Source organism: Nerophis lumbriciformis, linkage group LG25 (genome assembly GCF_033978685.3).
Source record: "Nerophis lumbriciformis linkage group LG25, RoL_Nlum_v2.1, whole genome shotgun sequence".
Lineage (NCBI taxonomy): Eukaryota > Metazoa > Chordata > Actinopteri > Syngnathiformes > Syngnathidae > Nerophis > Nerophis lumbriciformis.
Window position 1 is genome coordinate 42,080,229 of NC_084572.2, and position 25,439 is coordinate 42,105,667.

The 25,439-nt window shown below is 40.8% G+C and overlaps 1 protein-coding gene across 3 annotated transcripts in view; it reads right to left on the bottom strand.

Moving 5' to 3' along the window:
• Nucleotides 1-25,439, bottom strand: part of lcorl (ligand dependent nuclear receptor corepressor-like) — a 73,581-nt gene that overhangs the window by 17,451 nt on the left and 30,691 nt on the right. For 2 of the 3 annotated variants that reach the window (XM_061984450.1, XM_061984451.1), the window contains 2 exons: nt 21,781-22,005; nt 14,145-14,223 (listed from right to left, as the gene is read on the bottom strand). In XM_061984450.1, coding sequence (XP_061840434.1) covers nt 14,145-14,223; nt 21,781-22,005 — 304 coding nt within the window. Of the gene's footprint in view, nt 1-12,355; nt 13,485-14,144; nt 14,224-21,780; nt 22,006-25,439 lie in introns of those variants that run through there. The other variant, XM_061984452.1, reaches the window with a different exon arrangement.

Here is a 25,439-nt window from a genome sequence, read left to right on the forward strand (position 1 = left end):
GAAGAGGAAGTGCTTCTTTTTCTACGCAAGCAACCGCCAAGGTAAGCACCCGCCCCCATAGAACAGGAAGCGCTTCTTCTTCTACTGTAAGCAACCACCCGCCCGCGTAGAAGAAGAAAAAAGCGTGCGGATATTACCGTACGTTTCATTTCCTTTGTGTGTTTACATCTGTAAAGACCACAAAATGGCTCCTACTAAGCGTCAGGGATCCGGTTCATGAAAAGACGCAAGCTTAATGAGAACCTCAAGATGCTGTATCCATTCTCCAACTTCAAATATAAACTAAAAACTTATCTATTAACCACCTATATTTAATGCCTCATGTAGGGTAGACTACTGTTGGGTTTTGCATGGTTGAATGAATGTATGTATGTATGTGTATGCTTGCTTTAGTACTATTATCTTGTGTTAATCATATAGCGTTGTTTTTTGTTGTTGTACTTGCTACCATGTTCCATCATTCCATGTATATTCCATCATTCCATGTATATTCTATCCTCTGGACCCCCTGTCAAAAGCTTCTTCTAGCTTATTTGGGGGACCCTTTCACGTACCAACATCTTTAAATGATGATATTTTACTACTATTGTATTTGTTATATGGTATTGTGAATAAACTTAAACTTGAAACTTGAATCTCTCCATCCGCACACGGACTACTATTTCACAGCAACTGCCTAAAGACTTTCAAGAAAAGCTGGCTACTTTCCGTGCATATTGTAAAAACAAGATAGCTGAAAAAAAAGATCCGGCCAGAGAACATTATCAACATGGACGGACGAGGTTCCACTGACTTTTGATATTCCTGTGAACCGCACTGTGGATACAACGGGAGCACGTACGGTGAATATTCGCACCACAGGGAATGAGAAGTCGTCCTTCACTGTGGTTCTAGCTTGCCATGCTAATGGCCAGAAACTTCCACCCATGGTGATATTCAAAAGGAAGACCTTGCCAAAAGAGACCTTTCCAGCCGGCGTCATCATAAAAAGCTAACTCGAAGGGATGGATGAAGAAAAGATGAGCGAGTGGTTAAGGTAAGTTTAAGTTTACGCGAAGAGGCCGGGTGGCTTTTTTCACGCAGCTCCGTCCATGTTGATATACGACTCCATGCGCGCCCACATCACGCTGGTTTTTAATATACAGGTAAAAGCCAGTAAATTAGAATATTTTGAAAAACTTGATTTATTTCAGTAATTGCATTCAAAAGGTGTAACTTGTACATTATATTTATTCATTGCACACAGACTGATGCATTCAAATGTTTATTTCATTTAATTTTGATGATTTGAAGTGGCAACAAATGAAAATCCAAAATTCCGTGTGTCACAAAATTAGAATATTACTTAAGGCTAATACAATATATATTTCTATGGGGCTAAGGTCAGGGGAGTTGGCGGGCCAATTTAGAACAGAAATACCATGGTCCGTAAACCAGGCACGGGTAGATTTTGCACTGTGTGCAGGCGCCAAGTCCTGTTGGAACTTGAAATCTCCATCTCCATAGAGCAGGTCAGCAGCAGGAAGCATGAAGTGCTCTAAAACTTGCTGGTAGACGGCTGCGTTGACCCTGGATCTCAGGAAACAGAGTGGACCGACACCAGCAGATGACATGGCACCCCAAACCATCACCCAACCATGCAAATTTTGCATTTCCTTTGGAAATCGAGGTCCCAGAGTCTGGAGGAAGACAGGAGAGGCACAGGATCCACGTTGCCTGAAGTCTAGTGTAAAGTTTCCACCATCAGTGATGGTTTGGGGTGCCATGTCATCTGCTGGTGTCGGTCCACTCTGTTTCCTGAGATCCAGGGTCAACGCAGCCGTCTACCAGCAAGTTTTAGAGCACTTCATGCTTCCTGCTGCTGACCTGCTCTATGGAGATGGAGATTTCAAGTTCCAACAGGACTTGGCGCCTGCACACAGCGCAAAATCTACCCGTGCCTGGTTTACGGACCATGGTATTTCTGTTCTAAATTGGCCCGCCAACTCCCCTGACCTTAGCCCCATAGAAAATCTGTGAAAAGGAAGATGCAGAATGCCAGACCCAAAAACGCAGAAGAGTTGAAGGCCACTATCAGAGCAACCTGGGCTCTCATAACACCTGAGCAGTGCCAGAAACTCATCGACTCCATGCCACGCCGCATTAACGCAGTAATTGAGGCAAAAGGAGCTCCAACCAAGTATTGAGTATTGTACATGCTCATATTTTTCATTTTCACACTTTTCAGTTGGCCAACATTTCTAAAAATCCCTTTTTTGTATTAGCCTTAAGTAATATTCTAATTTTGTGACACACGGAATTTTGGATTTTCATTTGTTGCCACTTCAAATCATCAAAATTAAATGAAATAAACATTTGAATGCATCAGTCTGTGTGCAATGAATAAATATAATGTACAAGTTACACCTTTTGAATGCAATTACTGAAATAAATCAAGTTTTTCAAAGTATTCTAATTTACTGGTTTTTAATATATTATTAAAGTTTGACTGACCTATCTGACTGTTTTTTTGACATTCCTTTAGCGCAGTTAGATGCGGCTTACAACACGGGGCGGCTTATAGGTGGACAAAGTTTTGAAATATGCCGTTCATTGAAGGCGCGGCTTATAACCCAGGGCGCCTTATGGTGCGGAAAATACGGTAAGTATAGATGAGGTCTATTCAGGCTTGGGGGCTCTTACATTCTGTAGTGTTATTGTCAATGTTTCTTTCCAGAAATGTACTTAAAGACTTCAAAAATCAACACTAAAACAATCACAACATTCACAGGTGTCATTTTAGGGTGAAATTAAAGATAGAAAGGGTTAACATTTAAAAGCATTCATGCAGGTACAGCCAAACACATTTTGCATTGAAGTGCTCCAATACAAATCAATGAGTACAACAACCCGACTAGTAAAAGTGCTGTAAAATGAATACAGTACGTTCTCAAGATGATTTCAATAACTGCTAGTGCAATCACATTTATGCATACATAGCAGAATTTTGTTATGATCAAAAGATTCACCCAGCAAGTGAGAAAATAATGACATTATATTCTGGACTTTGGAGCACACCAGTAATATATAAGCCACACCCGCTAGATTCAAATGGTACATTTATTAGCTGCACCGGACTATAAGCCGCAAACATATACCTTGTGAAAGGAGGTTACTTTTTTAACACATAAATATTTAGTAAATGTTTATTTATATACCATAATTGTTTCCAAACAGTGTCTGTAACACGGCAGTAAAACGGCTAATCAAACAAAACCAAAGTCATGGAGCCACTAGCTGCGGAAGCTAGCTCTCCAATCAGCTAAACAGACTTAAGCATACTTGCCAACCTTGAGACCTCCGATTTCGGGAGGTGGGGGCGTGGTTAAGAGGGGAGGAGTATATTGACAGCTGGAATTCACCAAGTCAAGTATTTCATACATATACATATATATATATTTATGTATGTGTGGGGAAAAAAAATCACAAGACTATTTCATCTCTACAGGCCTGTTTCATGAGGGGGGGGTACCCTCAATCGTCAGGAGATTTTAATGGGAGCATTCGCATACCATGGTTTGTATAGGGCACAGTGTGGGTGGGTACAGGCTGGCCTAGGGGCGTGGTGATTGGCTCATGTGTTACCTAGGAGGTGTTTCCGTCTATGGCGGCATGTTGTTACAATTTCGCTGCGCTTGTTGAGGGATGACAGGTCTGGACGGTAAATAATAAACAGTTTCTCTTTCAAGCATAGGTTGCATCTTTTATTACCACTATTGTAAGGTGTGCTGGATGCAAGAATTTGCCATGTTATTGAATATTCAACATTATTGTCTTTGAGGTCCCAAATGTGTTTGCTGAGTTCTGTGGTATTTCGCAGGTTTTTGTTCCTGAAAGAAGCCTTGTGATTGTTCCATCTGGTTTTGAATTCTCCCTCGGTTAATCCTACATATGTGTGGGATGTGTTAATGTCCTTGCGTATTACCTTAGATTGGTAGACAACTGATGTTTGTAAGCACCCCCCCGTTGAGAGGGCAATCAGGTTTCTTTCGACAATTACATCCTTTGTTGGTTTTGGAGTCGCTCTGTCTGAGGGCCGACGACTCATTTGCAATTGTTTTGTTGTGGTTTGAGATGATTTGTCGTATATTGTTCATGCAGCTGTAGCTCAATTTAATGTTGTTCTTGTTGAATACTTTTCTTAGGGTGTTGCCTTTGGGAAAGTGTTTGTCAATCAGATTGAGGAATTTGTGTCCGATGTTCGTTGAGACGTTTTTGCTGTATGGGGGGTTGTACCAGATGATGTCGTTCCGTTTTCTGTTCTTTTTTGGCTGGTTTCCTGGCGTGGGTTCATAGGTGAGGGTGAAATTGTATCCGCTTTCATCAAGGGCTTTTTGGTACGGGGGGGTTGCTTGGTCAAATTCAGCTTTGCTAGATGACATATATATATTTATATATATGTCTTAATAAGGTTATCCAAAAAATAGTGCTCGATACCGTAGTAGAGCGCAATATATGTATGTGTGGGAAAAAAAATCACAAGACTACTTCATCTCTACAGGCCTGTTTCATGAGGGGTTCCCTCAATCTCCTGATGATTGAGGGAACCCCTCATGAAACAGGCCTGTAGAGATGAAGTAGTCTTGTGATTTTTTTTCCCACACATACATATATTTATATATATATATATCTACATCCTGAAAATATGCAAACAAAACTGTGTTTAGATAATTGATACTTCAAACTTGCATAAATAAATATTAAGGAATATAACATAACTTGGCTTCTGAGAGCTTCAAAATGTAATGAATAAAATGCTAAAGTTGTCGATAAACAAGCAATTATTTTAATAACTAAATATGGTCATTTTAAATGAATTATTATGATCATTTAAAATTAATTATTTCAAATATGTTTATTTTATTGTATAATTCTATGGCTGTATGTAATAAGGAGTCAGAAAAAATACAATTAATTATGATGTTTTTAGCAAAATATAGTTTTAAAAAAAAATTAATAAATATATTTATTTTTAGGTAAGATAAACAGAATAATACAATTTATCTCTAGTCTGGATGATTTAGTTCTTGTCACCCTGTTGTCCTCACTCAGGTCCGCATGGAGCTGGAGGGGGCGTGGCCTCCAGCTCCGGCTGAAAATCGGGAGATTTTCTGGAGAATATTTGTCCCGGGAGGTTTTCGGGAGAGGCGCTGAATTTCGGGAGTCTCCCGGAAAATTCGGGAGGGTTGGGCAAGTATGGACTTAAGTCCAAGGTGACGTTTTAGGGTATTTACCAAACCGAAACAATACAAAATGAATCCGTTAATAATAGGGGTGTAACGGTACACAAAAATGTCGGTTCGGTACGTACCTCGGTTTACAGGTCACGGTTCGGTTCATTTTCGGTACAGTAAGAAAACAACAAAATATACATTTTTGGGTTATTTATTTACCAAATTTTCAAAATTTTCCACCAAAAATATTTTTCTTAGTGTAATATTTGATGTGAAGTAATGTGAGCCTTGGATAGGTCAATAATTCATAATAACATTGATTTTGATTCAATATTATGTTTTGAGCAATGACAGTTTGAAAGAAAAGAAAAAAACAGCTTTGTTTTATTAGTCAACATTGCAACTTTTTCTTAAATGACATTTAACCTTTAAGCTTTTTTATTTCACTTTTGTTATGTTTTTCTTTATTTTAATAGTATTTTTAGAATGTGCCGTGGGCCTTTAAAACATTAGCTGTGGGCCGCAAATGGCCTCCGGGGCACACTTTTGACACCCCTGCTATAGATAATAAAAAATTAAATGTGCTAAATCTATGGATAAAAAGCAGAGTATTTCTCTCTCTCTCTCTGTCTCTGCCCCTCCCTCATTAATGCTGCTGTTTGTTTTTGTTTTTAACCCCTTCTTAACCCTGAACGTACATTGAAAATACACGCAACCCTAACTCAAAATGCCGGACATTTGAGGCGTTTAAGAAACTCCGCCCTGACAGCTCCGCAAAAGAGGACATGTCCGGTGAAAAGAGGACGTATGGTCAGTCTATCCTAGCCCGTTAGCTGCTAGCATGCCGTGTGTTGTGCCTCGGTGTGCATTGTTTACACAACTTACTTAACATGTCCGTGTGGAAACTCCTTCGGTACACTTCCAAACCGAACCGGAACTGCCGTACCAAAACGGTTCGATACAAATACACGTACCGTTACACCCCTAGTTAATAAGAATAACAAAGACACTCTTAACGTCTTAGCATAATAGCTATTGCTAACGACGCTAGCTGCGTTACATTATGGTAGCATGAAAACATTCTTACAGACATCACACATGGGACGGCTTAGTAAGTATGGATTGTTTTAGTTGTATTGTACAATTTACAAACGTTGCTTGGAGTGACGAATGAAGAATCCATACGTGTAGAAACGTTATTAACGGCTAGGGGACGGGACGGAACTTGTACTTCCGATTGAAAGCTTAGTCTAAACCAGACCTGGGCAAATTAAAGCCGCATGCGGCCCGTTAAGCTTTTCAGTCTTGCCCGCCGGACATTCCCAAATAATTGTTTTTTAGATGTTTTAGATGTAAAGTGTAGCTGCCATTATGATGTGCACTCATCTTTTATAATCACCTTCAACTATACTAAGTCTTTACATGCTTGGAATCTGCGCTTATGGATGATATACTAGTTACCATGGTCATCTAATTAGTTACAATGGTCATCTAATTAGTTACTATGGGAATCGAATTAGTTACTATGGTCATGTAAGTCACAGCAGCTCAGACGAGGCACCAAGCAGTGTGGGTGGGGAGCGTTTCCACAGACGCGGAAGGGGCTTTTCACAACAAAGTTGTAAAGCGTAGTGATATCAGATTGTAGGTGGGTTTATTTTGTACCCTTCGCATTCATATTTCACGGTTTGTTGCCTTTTTGTTGCGTTTCACTTGATTGTAAAATATGTGGATGGAAAGGGGTGTGACATTCATATTTTGTCAATATTCAGTGTTTTATCCTTCATAGAAAATTTTTAAATTCCATTACGTTTTTTAAGGCGGTCTGTCATAACGTTTTTAGCATTCAATCAGACATTATTGTGAAGTTTTGTATTAGTGTCCCTAAAAATAGATAGACCGGCCCCCAGACACATTATTTTCTCTAAATGTGGCCCCCCGAGTCAAAATAATTGCCCAGGCCTGGTCTAAACAGTTCCACGACCAGGACGAAAACCACACTGTTCCTCCTGAATCTGAGGTTCGACTATCCGGCGTAGCCTCCTCTCCAGTACACCTGAATAGACCTTACCGGGAAGGCTGAGGAGTGTGATCCCACGATAGTTGGAACACACCCTCTGGTTCCCCTTCTTAAAGAGAGGAACCACCACCCCGGTCTGCCAATCCAGAGGTACCGCCCCCGATGTCCACGCGATGTTGCAGAGTCTTGTCAACCAAGACAGCCCCACAACATCCAGAGCCTTAAGGAACTCCGGGCGGATCTCATCCACCCCCGGGGCCTTGCCACCGAGGAGCTTTTTAACTACCTCGGCAACCTCAGCCCCAGAAATAGGAGAGCCCACCACAGATTCCCCAGGCCCTGCTTCCTCATAGGAAGACGTGTTGGTAGGATTGAGGAGGTCTTCGAAGTATTCCCTCCACCGATCCACAACATCCGCAGTCGAGGTCAGCAGAGCACCATCCCCACCATACACGGTGTTGACACCGCACTGCTTCCCCTTCCTGAGGCGGCGGATGGTGGTCCAGAATTGCTTCGAAGCCGTCCGGAAGTCTTTTTCCATGGCCTCCCCGAACTCCTTCCATGTCCGAGTTTTTGCCTCCGCGACCGCTGAAGCCGCACACCGCTTGGCCTGTCGGTACCTGTCTGCTGCCTCAGGAGTCCCATGAGCCAAAAGAACCCGATAGGACTCCTTCTTCAGTCTGACGGCATCCCTCACCGCCGGCGTCCACCAACGGGTTCTAGGATTACCGCCACGACAGGCACCAACCACCTTGCGGCCACAGCTCCAATCGGCCGCCTCGACAACAGAGGCACGGAACATGGTCCACTCGGACTCAATGTCCAGCACCTCCCTCGTGACATGTTCAAAGTTCTTCCGGAGGTGGGAATTGAAACTCTCTCTGACAGGAGACTCTGCCAGACCTTCCCAGCAAACCCTCACAATGCGTTTGGGCCTGCCAGGTCTGTCCGGCATCCTCCCCCACCATCGCAGCCAACTCACCACCAGGTGGTGATCGGTAGAAAGCTCCGCCCCTCTCTTCACCAGAGTGTCCAAAACATGAGACCGCAAATCCGATGACACAACTACAAAGTCGATCATGGAACTGCGGCCTAGGGTGTCCTGGTGCCAAGTGCACATATGGACACCCTTATGTTTGAACATGGTGTTTGTTATCGACAATCTGTAGGGGTGTAACAGTACGTGTATTTGTATTGAACCGTTTCGGTACGGGGGTTTCGGTTCGGTGCGGAGGTGTACCGAAGGAGTTTCCACACGGACATATCAAGTAGCCGCCTCCGCTTCCTTCTGCCTGTCTCTGTCAGTCCTCTACACACACCCGGCATTGTCCCACCCACACAACCATCTGATTGGTTACACACAGAGTGGTAACAGCCAATCAGCAGTGTGTATTCAGAGCGCATGTAGTCAGTGCTTAGTGTTTAGCAGGTAATCATCAGGCAGCGGACTCTCCCCAAATGATAATAAACACCTCCCAGTCAACTACTAGTAACATCACTATGAGCCCGTTGACCTTCTAGAAATATAAAAGGCAGCTCAGCTCGCTCGCAGTCCTGGCTTGTGGTGAAGGCTAATTCGCTTTTAGCGTAACGTTAGTGTGTGTGTTACGGACAGCAAAGCCCTGTCTGTCTGGCTGAGTTTCTGTCTCTGATAGTTGATATAATAATGTAAGTGCATCATTAAGCCTACAGGAACTCCATGGTGTTCAGGGATGAATAGTCTCTCCTATTGCTATTGTACCATTTTTTCAGCTATAGTTGCATTAATCATTAGTAATGCAGCAGCCTAGTTTTGAATGGCAGGGTCCCTGCTATCACATGTTGATAAAAATATAACATTTACATAATAAAAATCAACTACAGGCTTCCCAAATACTGTAATAAATTAAACATGATGAGTTGACTGGAAACGCGTGGACATCGGGGGCGGTACCTCTGGATTGGCAGACCGGGGTGGTGGTTCCTCTTTTTAAGAAGGGGAACCGGAGGGTGTGTTCCAACTATCGTGGGATCACACTCCTCAGCCTTCCCGGTAAGGTCTATTCAGGTGTACTGGAGAGGAGGCTACGCCGGATAGTCGAACCTCGGATTCAGGAGGAACAGTGTGGTTTTCGTCCTGGTCGTGGAACTGTGGACCAGCTCTATACTCTCAGCAGGGTCCTTGAGGGTGCATGGGAGTTTGCCCAACCAGTCTACATGTGCTTTGTGGACTTGGAGAAGGCATTGGACCGTGTCCCTCGGGAAGTCCTGTGGGGAGTGCTCAGAGAGTATGGGGTATCAGACTGTCTGATTGTGGTGGTCCGCTCCCTGTATGATCAGTGTCAGAGCTTGGTCCGCATTGCCAGCAGTAAGTCGGACACGTTTCCAGTGAGGGTTGGATTCCGCCAAGGCTGCCCTTTGTCACCCATTTTGTTCATAACTTTTATGGACAGAATTTCTAGGCGCAGTCAAGGCGTTGAGGGGATCCGGTTTGGTGGCTGCAGGATTAGGTCTCTGCTTTTTGCAGATGATGTGGTCCTGATGGCTTCATCTGGCCAGGATCTTCAGCTCTCACTGGATCGGTTCGCAGCCGAGTGTGAAGCGACTGGGATGAGAATCAGCACCTCCAAGTCCGAGTCCATGGTTCTCGCCCGGAAAAGGGTGGAGTGCCATCTCCGGGTTGGGGAGGAGATCTTTCCCCAAGTGGAGGAGTTCTAGTACCTCGGAGTCTTGTTCACGAGTGAGGGAAGAGTGGATCGTGAGATCGACAGGCGGATCGGTGCGGCGTCTTCAGTAATGCGGACGCTGTATCGATCCGTTGTGGTGAAGAAGGAGCTGAGCCGGAAGGCAAAGCTCTCAATTTACCGGTCGATCTACGTTCCCATCCTCACCTATGGTCATGAGCTTTGGGTTATGACCGAAAGGACAAGATCACGGGTACAAGCGGCCCAAATGAGTCTGGGTCTCTCCCTTAGAGATAGGGTGAGAAGCTCTGTCATCCGGGAGGAACTCAAAGTAAAGCCGCTGCTCCTCCACATGGAGAGGAGCCAGATGAGGTGGTTCGGGCATCTGGTCAGGATGCCACCAGAACGCCTCCCTAGGGAGGTGTTTAGGGCACGTCCGACCGGTAGGAGGCCACGGGGAAGACCCAGGACACGTTGGGAAGACTATGTCTCCCGGCTGGCCTGGGAACGCCTCGGGATCCCCCGGGAGGAGCTGGACCAAGTGGCTGGGGAGAGGGAAGTCTGGGCTTCCCTGCTTAGGCTGCTGCCCCCGCGACCCGACCTCGGATAAGCGGAAGAAGATGGATGGATGGATGGAGTTGACTGGAAACTGTTTAATGTTGCACTTTTTATATGTGGAAGAAAAGTTTTGTCATTTTATTTAATCCGAGCAACAACTTGAGGCAGTTTAATGTTGATTAACGTGGGCAGAATTATTATAGTGTTCACAATGTTAAAAGGATAAAGCCATTGTTTACAAATTTGGTAAATAAATAACCAAAAAATGTATATTTTGTTGTTTTCTTACTGTACCAAAAATGAACCGAACCGTGACATCTAAATTGAGGTACGTACAGAACCGAAATTTTTGTGTACCGTTACACCCCTACTAAACAGTGAGCGAAACTCGTCCAAAAATGGCGATATAGCACAAACAATGACACACCTATTTAGTGTCTTTGCTTGGTTTTTTAAATAACTTTTTACATTATTAAAATCCATACATTTGCCGCACCGTTTTATAAGCGTAGTGAAAAAGTAGCGGCTTATAGTCCAGAATTGATAGTAAAATGGTTATGTTGTGTGCGAGTTGATAATGCTATTAATCCCAAAGTTTCTACTTTTCCGACAGTCACTAAGGAACTGTGCAAACGAGGACATAATCAGCATCAACACGTGTGATCAGGCCTTCAAACTGCAAGTAGATACAAAGCTGAACAAGAATGTAAACCTAGACTTTTTTTTTAAAACTAAACAAGGCATATATGTGCCATTGAGGCCCAGTGTCGTAGATGGCATTGAAATGTTCATTGAGAGACAAAACTCAAAAGAACAAGGTTATACCTCTTGACACGGAGACCTTGGTGCAAGGCCTGACTGACACTGGGTTGCAGGCCAATAAAGTTCAGAGGTATATGCGGCAGTGAGGTTAGAAAGAGAGACAAACATGCTGATATCACAGAGAAACAGCTTGTTGATGGTAACCCTGAACTGCTGCTTTGGTATTCGCACCGTTATAGGTCTTGTTGTGGGAGACTAGTCCAGACAGAGGTTTTCCTCGACTGGGACAAAGAGTAAATCCAACAAAGCCTCTTGCAGCCACCATCATCACAATCAAGCCAGTTGATGAGTACAACAAATAGCCATGCAGTCTGTAAGGCTACACCCATCGAAACATTGTTTGTACAAAGAAAATGGTTTGATTTTTGTTTTTCCAAAGCAGCAGTCGTATGTGAGGTTGTACAGTGACACAGCTACCGTAGCATAATTGGTAAATATCATTGGCAACAAAACATCTTTAACAATAACATATCCGTGCACATTTGCATTCCCACTACACCTGTACAAAAAGAGAACGTAAAACTACGAGGACAAACTTTTTGTTTTACGCTAATCTCTTCAACATAAACTCACATTGATGTCGTTATCACAGCAGTTACCAATATACAATCGTCCTGTTCGTAGAGGTGTACGGCAACAATTATCATGGCTCTAAGTCACTTCAATGGCCTTGGTCAGAGAGGTTGAAGCTGCAAATGCTTCATTGACAAAGAAAACGAAGAGTTCAGTCAAACCTGAAGAAGCTAGTTTCCTAACAGCTAACCAACACCGGAGTCATCTTTGATTGTTACCGTCGATGTGTTTCTCACAGGTCATCCTGGGAGATCTTATCTCGCATTTTTTGAACAAAATAGACCTTCCAGTCAGCATTTCAGTTGGGAGTGATACAAATTCTCCGCAACAACTTTAAACCAGTATTTCAAGAAAACAATTCTGAGAATTGGTGTAGGCTATCATATTGTCAATACAATTCTTACTTCGTACTGGAAAGTCCCTGCCTCTTTAAACGTGCTGAATTAGGCCCAGGACCAACGAGGTGAACACGGCAGAAAGTAGGACTATCAAATAGAGACTCACAGTTAACCTGAATAGTATAATCATATATTTGTGTAAAGGCATGTGTTGTGTTTGAACAAATTCACCCCAGAAAACATTTCTCTTGTAAGAGGTGGTGGGTTGTTCAGAGGTATCTAGAACCTCGTTGCAGCAGCAGTTGAAAATAGAGTCCCTGAGTTGGCAGAACTGGCAGTGGTACCAGAACCAGACAAGCATATGTTGGCAGGTTTCTTCTTGGGTGGAATTTTCAGTGTTCCAGTGCGCTCTTTAACTTTGTATTCCAGAGTGCTATGGGGTACCCCGTACACCCCCTGGGCCTTAGAGACGCTCATGCGGCCTCCCATCACCATCGTGATGGCTTCCTCCATCAGCTCGTGGTCGTACTGCCGGTATCTTCCGCGTTTCTTTCTCGGTTGCTTGTCTTTGTCGCGGCGGTCTGCCCCCTCCTCCGAATCATCCAATGAGGAACCGCGAAGTACCGGGCGCTGAGGTGACTGGTTGGCGCTTCCTGCACAGCCAAGCGCCAGGAAAGGAGGTCTGAGTTTGAAGAGAGACGAAGGTCTGGCAGTGGTTGACAAGTTGGCAGCCCTGTCTGTTGGTGAGGTTCGGAGGTTTTCAGTCACACTGTAGTTCTCGGCTTGGGCTGACCTGCTGCGATTGGACATGGATCGGACCTGAGGGATACGCAGGGGCGTGGGGGTGTCCAGAGTGGGGCTCGGCGGGGGTTGGAGGGCATCCCTGAGCTGGAGAAAAGAGTCAGGGAGGGTCTTAAGTAGACCACTCGGCTGATAATAGGCAAGAGAGGATGGAAGAAATGTAAGCTCTCCATTCTCCTCCGTAGATCCTCCAATTTCGGCCCGCTCAGCCCACGCCGCAACCTTCTGCAGAACAAGACGGGCTTCCCCGCCGAGCATCGACGACAGCGATGCCGTTTCCTCCCAGAAATCTTTCCTTCCTTGTGCAACGTGGTGCAACTTTTGTTCCGAACAGCCTTCCAGGCCTCGCCTCAGGACATGAAGAGGTATTCCATAAAGCAATGCAGCGCGCTGCTCTTGCAGCCTTCCTGAGCATATATCCTTCAAAGCCTTAGACAGCAGCCCCCCAGACAGCTCCGAGCTCCTTTCAGTGTACTCCTTCTGCTGGAGCTGCCTCCTAGGGATGGGAGGACCAAACAGCAGGGTCAGGATGGAGGTGATGGAGGAGGTGTGATTTGAGAAGGGGGGGGTCCACACTTTTTATGCCTTGTGGTGGTAACATCACTGCCTGTATTCAGCCACTGACTGACAGACACAGCCTCTTCACGTCCAGGTGGGACAGTCTGTGAATGGCTACTCGCAACAGCCCTTGCAGTTTTGTGTTATCCTTCTGTGACAGACTTATGTTCATATAGATTCAATAGTCCTATTTATCAGTCAGAAATCCAATCAATTCAGAGATGCAGAACATTGCCATGTTCTTTTCTGTTTACATTCCTGAGCTACTGGCATTTCTTCAAATAGAATACCGATGCTGTGACGTTACCGCTCAAGAGATAAAAGAGTCAACCCCACTCAAGCACAACCAAATCAACTGTTAAAAATGATATAACTGATGGTGCAGCCCAACAAAGATGTATACCATTCACTAACACACTGATCCTAATCATTCTTACTTGGCCATGCTACATAACCACAATTGGCATGCAGGTATTGATCGAGAACATACTATTACTATGTTAAATGCGTACATTTATATCATGGCCTCGTCATATATTCTTCCACTGTAAATCTCAAGTGCCACTCGTTTTGTAGATAGAAGAAGTCGTATTCTTACCCAGAGGCTTTTATGTTGGCTGTTGATGAAGTTGTTGTGGAGCTGTCACCGTTGTTTTTGGAGAGGTCAAGCACGCCATCTGTTGCAGGAAGATGTATTTAAGTGATTAATAATAATAATAGATTTTTTTTGTAAAAAGCACTTTACATTGAGTAAACAACCTCAAAGTGCTACAGTGTATTAAAACAAATAAAAAGATGATAAAAAAATAAAAAAAAATTAAAGCTGCAAGCAGCATTGGTCGGGCCCGCGTATTTGGCAGGTGCTAGTCCTAACTGTCCCAATACTTTAGTCCAGTGATAGTCATAAGTGTCCCAATACTTTTGTCTACTTTTAGTCTGAAGTGTCCCAAGACTTTTGTCTAGTGTACCTACCTTGTCTGCATTGTGTGGGCACGTTGGTGCTTCCTGCTTTTAAGCAGCCATCTTAAAAAAAACAGCAGCGCAGCGGGTCTTTGAAGGGTCATAAAATCAAAACCGGAGCAGTTAGAAAAAAAAGCGCTTCTGTCATTGTAATCACAAGGGTTCAATCTCTCTCCTGTGTTAGTTTGAAGGCGAAACGACAAACGCGCTCAGAGGAGTTCGTTTCTGAAGGAAGGTGACCGGTTTTTACAAAAAATTTTGTCTTGAAGGGGGAATAGCAAACTTCCTGTTGATTTTTGCTGGGGGTTGTCAATTTATGAAATGTAGGTCTAAGTGAGACCTACATAGAGGTTTTTGTTTCATGTCTCTCCGACCTTCCCAGTGGGAGTTACAGGCAGTTTTGTCATTTTTTACTTCCGAGGAGCAGTTTTTTTTGCGTTTTATTAAAAAATTGCAGTAGAGCGCAATTTTGAGATTTGGGGTTAGGTTTTGTTTTTAGATCGCAATGTTTGCCAGTCCTGATGTGTGCGTTCAGTTTGGTGCGTTTTGAAGCATGTTAAGGGGGTCAAATTACAGCTCAAAGAGGCAAAAGTGACTGTTTTTAGTACTTTTTTGTCTTGAAGGGGGAATTGCCAACTTCCTGTTGATTTTAGCCCGAGAATGTACTATTATGAAATCTAGATCTGAGTCAGACCTACATAGAGGTTTTTGTTTCATGTCTCTCCGACCTTCCTAGTGGGAGTTACAGGCAGTCTAGTTTTTTTTCTCCGTAGGGGGCGCTAGAGCGCAATTTTGAGATTTGGGGTTAGGTTTTTTTTTTAGATCGCAATGTTTGCCAGTCCTGATGTGTGCGTTCAGTTTGGTGCGTTTTGAAGCATGTTAAGGGGGTCAAATTACAGCTCAAAGAGGCAAAAGTGACTGTTTTTAGTACTTTTTTGTCTTGAAGGGGGAATTGCCAACTTCCTGTTGATTTTAGCCCGAGAATGTACTATTATGAAATCTAGATCTGAGTCAGACCTACATAGAGGTTTTTGTTTCATGTCTCTCCGACCTTCCTAGTGGGAGTTACAGGCAGTCTAGTTGTTTTTTTCCCGTAGGGGGCGCTAGAGCGCAATTTTGAGATTTGGGGTTAGGTTTTTTTTTTAGATCGCAATGTTTGCCAGTCCTGATGTGTGCGTTCAGTTTGGTGAGTTTTGAAGCATGTTAAGGGGGTCAAATTACAGCTCAAAGAGGCAAAAGTGACTGTTTTTAGTACTTTTTTGTCTTGAAGGGGGAATTGCCAACTTCCTGTTGATTTTAGCCCGAGAATGTACTATTATGAAATCTAGATCTGAGTCAGACCTACATAGAGGTTTTTGTTTCATGTCTCTCCGACCTTCCTAGTGGGAGTTACAGGCAGTCTAGTTTTTTTTTTTCCGTAGGGGGCGCTAGAGCGCAATTTTGAGTTTTGAGGTTTGGTTTTTTGCCGTATATTACTGATGTGTGTGTAAAATTTGGTGAGTTTCAAAGTATGTTAAGGGGGTCAAATTACAGCGCAAAGTTGCGGAAGAATAATAATAATAATAAAACCTTAGAAATTCAATAGGTCCTTATGTCCCATTGCATAAGGACTCCCTTTTGCAATGGGCCATGTGGGCCCTAATAAACACTAGAACAGCCAAATAGCTAAAACTAGTATGCATGTATCTAAAAAAAAAGAGAAAAAAAAAGGCTTTTTAAAAAAGAAGGGTTTTTAAGCCTTTTTTAAAAGGCTTAAAGTATACTGTATATATAATGTAGTAACAGACACCTTCATAACAATATGTAATATGTACAATATACACACTGCAAGTATATATATAATGTAGTAACAGACACCTTTATAACAATATGTAATATGTACAATATACACACTGCAAGTATATATATAATGTAGTAACAGACACCTTCATAACAATATGTAATATGTACAATATACACACTGCAAGTATATATATATAATATACTATAATATATATATATATATATAATATACTCAGTGGCCTAGTGGTTAGAGTGTCCGCCCTGAGATCGGTAGGTTGTGAGTTCAAATCCCGGCCGAGTCATACCAAAGACTATAAAAATGGGACCCATTACCTCCCTGCTTGGCACTCAGCATCAAGGGTTGGAATTGGGGGTTAAATCACCAAAATGATTCCCGGGCGCGGCCACCGCTGCTGCCCACTGCTCCCCTCACCTCCCAGGGGGTGATCAAGGGTGATGGGTCAAATGCAGAGAATAATCTCGCCACACCTAGTGTGTGTGTGACAATCATTGGTACTTTAACTTTAACTTTAACTTTAGTAACAGACACCTTCATAACAATATGTAATATGTACAATATACACACTGCATGTATGTATATAATGTAGTAACAGACACCTTCATAACAATATGTAATATGTACAATATATACACTGCAAGTATATATATATATAATGTAGTAACAGACACCTTCAAAACAATATGTAATATGTACAATATACACACTGCAAGTATATATATATATATATATAATGTAGTAACAGACACCTTCATAACAATATGTAATATGTACAATATACACACTGCAAGTATATATATAATGTAGTAACAGACACCTTCATAACAATATGTAATATGTACAATATACACACTGCAAGTATGTATATAATGTAGTAACAGACACCTTCATAACAATATGTAATATGTACAATATACACACTGCAAGTATGTATATAATGTAGTAACAGACACCTTCATAACAATATGTAATATGTACAATATATACACTGCAAGTATATATATATATAATGTAGTAACAGACACCTTCATAACAATATGTAATATGTACAATATACACACTGCAAGTATATATATAATGTAGTAACAGACACCTTCATAACAATATGTAATATGTACAATATACACACTGCAAGTACATATATAATGTAGTAACAGACACCTTCATAACAATATGTAATATGTACAAAATACACACTGCAAGTATACTGTATATATAATGTAGTAACAGACACCTTCATAACAATATGTAATATGTACAATATACACACTGCAAGTATGTATATAATGTAGTAACAGACACCTTCATAACAATATGTAATATGTACAATATATACACTGCAAGTATATATATATATAATGTAGTAACAGACACCTTCATAACAATATGTAATATGTACAATATACACACTGCAAGTATATATATAATGTAGTAACAGACACCTTCATAACAATATGTAATATGTACAATATACACACTGCAAGTATATATATATATATATATATATATATATATATATATATATATATATATATATAAAACGTAGTAACAAGACACCTTCATAACAATATGTAATATGTACAATATATACACTGCAAGTATATATATAATGTAGTAACAGACACCTTCATAACAATATGTAATATGTACAATATATACACTGCAAGTATATATATATATATAATGTAGTAACAGACACCTTCATAACAATATGTAATATGTACAATATATACACTGCAAGTATATATATATATATATAATGTAGTAACACACACCTTCATAACAATATGTAATATGTACAATATACACACTGCAAGTATATATATAATGTAGTAACACACACCTTCCTAACAATATGTAATATGTACAATATACACACTGCAAGTATATATATAATGTAGTAACACACACCTTCAGAACAATATGTAATATGTACAATATACACACTGCAAGTATATATATATATATAATGTAGTAACAGACACCTTCATAACAATATGTAATATGTACAATATACACACTGCAAGTATATATATAATGTAGTAACAGACACCTTTATAACAATATGTAATATGTACAATATAGACACTGCAAGTATACTGTATATATAATGTAGTAACAGACACCTTCATAACAATATGTAATATGTACAATATACACACTGCAAGTATGTATATAATGTAGTAACAGACACCTTCATAACAATATGTAATATGTACAATATACACACTGCAAGTATGTATATAATGTAGTAACAGACACCTTCATAACAATATGTAATATGTACAATATATACACTGCAAGTATATATATATATATATAATGTAGTAACAGACACCTTCATAACAATATGTAATATGTACAATATACACACTGCAAGTATATATATAATGTAGTAACAGACACCTTCATAACAATATGTAATATGTACAATATACACACTGCAAGTACATATATAATGTAGTAACAGACACCTTCATAACAATATGTAATATGTACAAAATACACACTGCAAGTATACTGTATATATAATGTAGTAACAGACACCTTCATAACAATATGTAATATGTACAATATACACACTGCAAGTATGTATATAATGTAGTAACAGACACCTTCATAACAATATGTAATATGTACAATATACACACTGCAAGTATATATATATATATATATATATATATATATATATATAAAACGTAGTAACAAGACACCTTCATAACAATATGTAATATGTACAATATATACACTGCAAGTATATATATAATGTAGTAACAGACACCTTCATAACAATATGTAATATGTACAATATATACACTGCAAGTATATATATATATAATGTAGTAACAGACACCTTCATAACAATATGTAATATGTACAATACATACACTGCAAGTATATATATATATATATATATAATGTAGTAACACACACCTTCATAACAATATGTAATATGTACAATATACACACTGCAAGTATATATATAATGTAGTAACACACACCTTCCTAACAATATGTAATATGTACAATATACACACTGCAAGTATATATATAATGTAGTAACACACACCTTCAGAACAATATGTAATACGTACAATATACACACTGCAAGTATATATATATATATATATATATATAATGTAGTAACAGACACCTTCATAACAATATGTAATATGTACAATATACACACTGCAAGTATATATATAATGTAGTAACAGACACCTTTATAAGTATGCATGCAAGTATATATATATATAATGTAGTAACAGACACCTTCATAACAATATGTAATATGTACAATATACACACTGCAAGTATATATATATATATATATATATATATATATATATATATATATATATATATATATATATATATATAAAACGTAGTAACAAGACACCTTCATAACAATATGTAATATGTACAATATATACACTGCAAGTATATATATAATGTAGTAACAGACACCTTCATAACAATATGTAATATGTACAATATATACACTGCAAGTATATATATATATATATATATAATGTAGTAACAGACACCTTCATAACAATATGTAATATGTACAATATATACACTGCAAGTATATATATATATATATAATGTAGTAACACACACCTTCCTAACAATATGTAATATGTACAATATACACACTGCAAGTATATATATAATGTAGTAACACACACCTTCAGAACAATATGTAATATGTACAATATACACACTGCAAGTATGTATATATATATATATATAATGTAGTAACAGACACCTTCATAACAATATGTAATATGTACAATATACACACTGCAAGTATATATATAATGTAGTAACAGACACCTTTATAACAATATGTAATATGTACAATATAGACACTGCAAGTATACTGTATATATAATGTAGTAACAGACACCTTCATAACAATATGTAATATGTACAATATACACACTGCAAGTATATATATAATGTAGTAACAGACACCTTCATAACAATATGTAATATGTACAATATACACACTGCAAGTATATATATAATGTAGTAACAGACACCTTCATAACAATATGTAATATGTACAATATATACACTGCAAGTATATATATATATAATGTAGTAACAGACACCTTCATAACAATATGTAATATGTACAATATACACACTGCAAGTATATATATAATGTAGTAACAGACACCTTCATAACAATATGTAATATGTACAAAATACACACTGCAAGTATATATATAATGTAGTAACAGACACCTTCATAACAATATGTAATATGTACAATATACACACTGCAAGTATATATATATTTAATGTAGTAACAGACACCTTCATAACATTATGTAATATGTACAATATACACACTGCAAGTATGTATATAATGTAGTAACAGACACCTTCATAACAATATGTAATATGTACAATATATACACTGCAAGTATATATATATATAATGTAGTAACAGACACCTTCATAACAATATGTAATATGTACAATATACACACTGCAAGTATATATATAATGTAGTAAGACACCTTCATAACAATATGTAATATGTACAATATATACACTGCAAGTATATATATATATATATATAATGTAGTAACAGACACCTTCATAACAATATGTAATATGTACAAAATACACACTGCAAGTATGTATATAATGTAGTAACAGACACTTTCATAACAATATGTAATATGTACAATATAAACACTGCAAGTCTATATATAATGTAGTAACAAACACCTTCATAACAATATTTAATATGTTTTATATACACACTGCAAGTATATATATATAATGTAGTAACAGACACCTTCATAACAATATGTAATATGTAAAATATACACGCTGCAAGTATATATATAATGTAGTAACAGACACCTTCATAACAATATTTAATATGTACAATGTACACACTGCAAGTATATGTATAATGTAGTAACAGACACCTTTATAACAATATGTAATATGTACAATATATACACTGCAAGTATATATATATATAATGTAGTAACAGACACCTTCATAACAATATGTAATATGTACAATATACACACTGCAAGTATGTATATAATGTAGTAACAGACACCTTCATAACAATATGTAATATGTACAAAATACACACTGCAAGTATATATATAATGTAGTAACAGACACCTTCATAACAATATGTAATATGTACAAAATACACACTGCAAGTATGTATATAACGCGAATGAAGTATTGTTGACGGTTTTTGAATGCATTTTAAAGTGATTTAGAGGTAGAATTGATTGCTCCCCTTAGCTGCATTGCTAGCCCCCAAGAACAAGACCATTTTTACATGTTAAAATGCCCCAAAAAAATCTACCTTTTGTCTTCTTGGCTCTCATAATGATTGTGAACGATAGGCAAAATTAAAAAAAAAAAGTGCAGTTCTCCTTTAAGAAATCACAAGCCCAATTTCGTAAGAAATACATCCACCCACCAGTTTTAGATTGCAGTTCTTCTTCGCCCTGAGGTCGGCTCACTGTCAGGTCCAAGGGGGCATCGGGCGTTTGGGAAAAAGGCGAGGAGATCCTTGTTGTAACATCCATTGGCGTGGTGTGGAGTAGGCACTTCGATGCATACTCTATGGCAAACTGGTGTATCATCTTCTTCATTAGCTCCTGGGCGATCTGAGGAATGTTGGAGTCGCGGCCCAGGGACACATCTAACAAGGACAAAGGTCGGATGAATATATGCACTCTCAACTAAACGTTAGGAACAGTGTGTAGAATCAGAGATAGAACTTTGTATGTTTGTGTCAAATGAAGGAATACAGTTAGTTAAATCTGGTGCACCAGTCCATTCCTTGTCCATCCATCCATCCATCTTCTTCCGCTTATCCGAGGTCGGGTCGCGGGGGCAGCAGCTTAAGCAGGGAAGCCCAGACTTCCCTCTCCCCAGCCACTTCGTCCAGCTCCTCCCGGGGGATCCCGAGGCGTTCCCAGGCCAGCCGGGAGAGATAGTCTTCCCAGCGTGTCCTGGGTCTTCCCCGTGGCCTCCTACCGGTCGGACGTGCCCGAAACACCTTCCTAGGGAGGCGTTCGGGTGGCATCCTGACCAGATGCCCGAACCACCTCATCTGGCTCCTCTCCATGTGGAGGAGCAGCGGCTTTACTTTGAGCTCCCCCCGGATGACAGAGCTTCTCACCCTATCTCTAAGGGAGAGCCCCGCCACCCGGCGGAGGAAACTCATTTCGGCCACTTGTACCCGTGATCTTGTCCTTTCGGTCATGACCCAAAGCTCATGACCATAGGTGAGGATGGGAACGTAGATCGACCGGTAAATTGAGAGCTTTGCCTTCCGGCTCAGCTCCTTCTTCACCACAACGGATCGATACAGCGTCCGCATTACTGAAGACGCCGCACCGATCCGCCTGTCGATCTCACGATCCACTCTTCCCCCACTCGTGAACAAGACTCCGAGGTACTTGAACTCCTCCACTTGGGGCAAAATCTCCTCCCCAACCCGGAGATGGCACTCCACCCTTTTCCGGGCGAGAACCATGGACTCGGACTTGGAGGTGCTGATTCTCATCCCAGTCGCTTCACACTCGGCTGCGAACCGATCCAGTGAGAGCTGAAGATCCTGGCCAGATGAAGCCATCAGGACCACATCATCTGCAAAAAGCAGAGACCTAATCCTGCAGCCACCAAACCAGATCCCCTCAACGCCTTGACTGCGCCTAGAAATTCTGTCCATAAAAGTTATGAACAGAATGGGTGACAAAGGGCAGCCTTGGCGGAGTCCAACCCTCACTGGAAACGTGTCCGACTTACTGCCGGCAATGCGGACCAAGCTCTGGCACTGAGCATACAGGGAGCGGACTGCCACAATCAGACAGTCCGATACCCCATACTCTCTGAGCACTCCCCACAGGACTTCCCGAGGGACACGGTCGAATGCCTTCTCCAAGTCCACAAAACACATGTAGACTGGTTGGGCAAACTCCCATGCACCCTCAAGGACCCTGCCGAGAGTATAGAGCTGGTCCACAGTTCCACGACCAGGACGAAAACCACACTGTTCCTCCTGAATCCGAGGTTCGACTATCCGGCGTAGCCTCCTCTCCAGTACACCTGAATAGACCTTACCGGGAAGGCTGAGGAGTGTGATCCCACGATAGTTAGAACACACCCTCCGGTTCCCCTTCTTAAAGAGAGGAACCACCACCCCGGTCTGCCAATCCAGAGGTACCGCCCCCGATGTCCACGCGATGCTGCAGAGTCTTGTCAACCAAGACAGCCCCACAGCACCCAGAGCCTTAAGGAACTCCGGGCGGATCTCATCTACCCCTGGGGCCTTGCCACCGAGGAGCTTTTTAACGATTCCTTGTGAATAATTAATATACTCTTACAGTTTCAGTTGGCCCTAACCAAAACAATCCTGGTCCCTCTGCACCGGCCTTGGCAAAGACCATTGCAGCAAAAGACTCTCTTCCTTGGTCAAGCACACCTGGGATGTTTGACTCTGTTGTCGCTTCACTCCCCCGCGGTATGATGGACTGCAAAGCAGCGCCCTGATGAGACCTACCTCTTCTCGCTGGCCTTTGACCTGAGCTGAGTCCGCCCACTAGGCCACCATTTCTAGCCCCCCCCCCTCCCACTCCTTCGCTTTAGTTTTATTTTTCAATTTGTCGCACTTTTATTATTATTATTTTTATTCTGCAAATTTTTACTTTTTATTCGACCCCTTTTACCGTATTGCATTTGCACTATCTTGTTCAGCACATTCATTGTTTATGTTCTTTGTTTGTTTTGTTTAGTTTGCTCTATGCTTTTTTAACCTTTAAAGCACTTTGGTTCAATTTAAAAGTTGTTGAAAATGTGCTATATAAATAAAGTTGACTTGACTTGACTTGACGGCTGCGGCAGGAGACTACGGTCTAGGGATGTCCCGATCCGATATTTGGATCGGATCGGCTGCCGATATTTGCCAAAAATTGCGTATCGGCAAGGCATGGGAAAATGCCGATCCAGATCCAGTTTTTAAAAAAAACTCCGGTCCGTGTTTTCCAACGCAGCTATTTAAATACATTCCACTTTTCTGCTGCTCCGTAATTTCCGTTCCGCGTTTTCCAGCACACCTTCAACACATCCACAATTCTCACGCAGTTGCTTTTAGCTGCTGGCATTACACGACAGGCTCTTCTCACTCTTTCCTGTGTCTCCCTCTCACAGACAGCAAGTGCACCTTCTTACACACGTCACATACTGTCACGTCATACGTCACATACTGTCACGTCGTACGTCACATGCGTATACGTCCTCTCCCAGCAGAGAGCGAGGTAGCGGCATGGCTAACGTTAGCTGTGATGCTAGCGCAGCCGCTAAGGTGCGCGCCTGCTCAAGCGTCCTCTGCGCACGGCAAATCTATGCCACGCACAAAATCAAATAAAAAAATAAGCGCATAACAATTTTCGACACACGGACACGACAGAAACAACAGTTTTCGTCATCATTGTTCAAATATTGTGATTGTCTGTCGAGATGCTTATCTCCATTCGGTGCCACACGTCCACACCATCAAAATGCAAGGCAAAAATTTCCACATCAACAAACAGAGGATGAAACGCAAGTAGACTCAACGTAAATAATAAAGTTGCTATGAGGGCCAATAACAAGGATAGATAACTGGTTAGCCTCGCAGACATGCTATGAATGATTGTCTTTCAATTCCGATACAATACCGATAGTGATTCGATACGATATCAGCAGGAATCATACATTGTGTTATTTTGTAGAATGTTGGAAAAGATTTGATCAAGTAAAATTAGTAACAGGGAAGAATAGTAGGTATGAAAAACACTAATCTATTAATAACCCCCTCTGGAATAGACTGTTCATATTGTTGTTACTCAGCTCGCGTTTGTGGGTCTGATGGACCCGTTGCATTTTGTGGCTTTTAATGCCTCACAATTAGGGATGTCCCGATCCGATATTTGGATCGGATCGGCTGCCGATATTTGCCAAAAATTGCGTATCGGCAAGGCATGGGAAAATGCCGATCCAGATCCAGTTTTAAAAAAAACTCCGGTCCGTGTTTTCCAACGCACCTATTTAAATAATACATTCCACTTTTCTGCTGCTCCGTAATTTCCG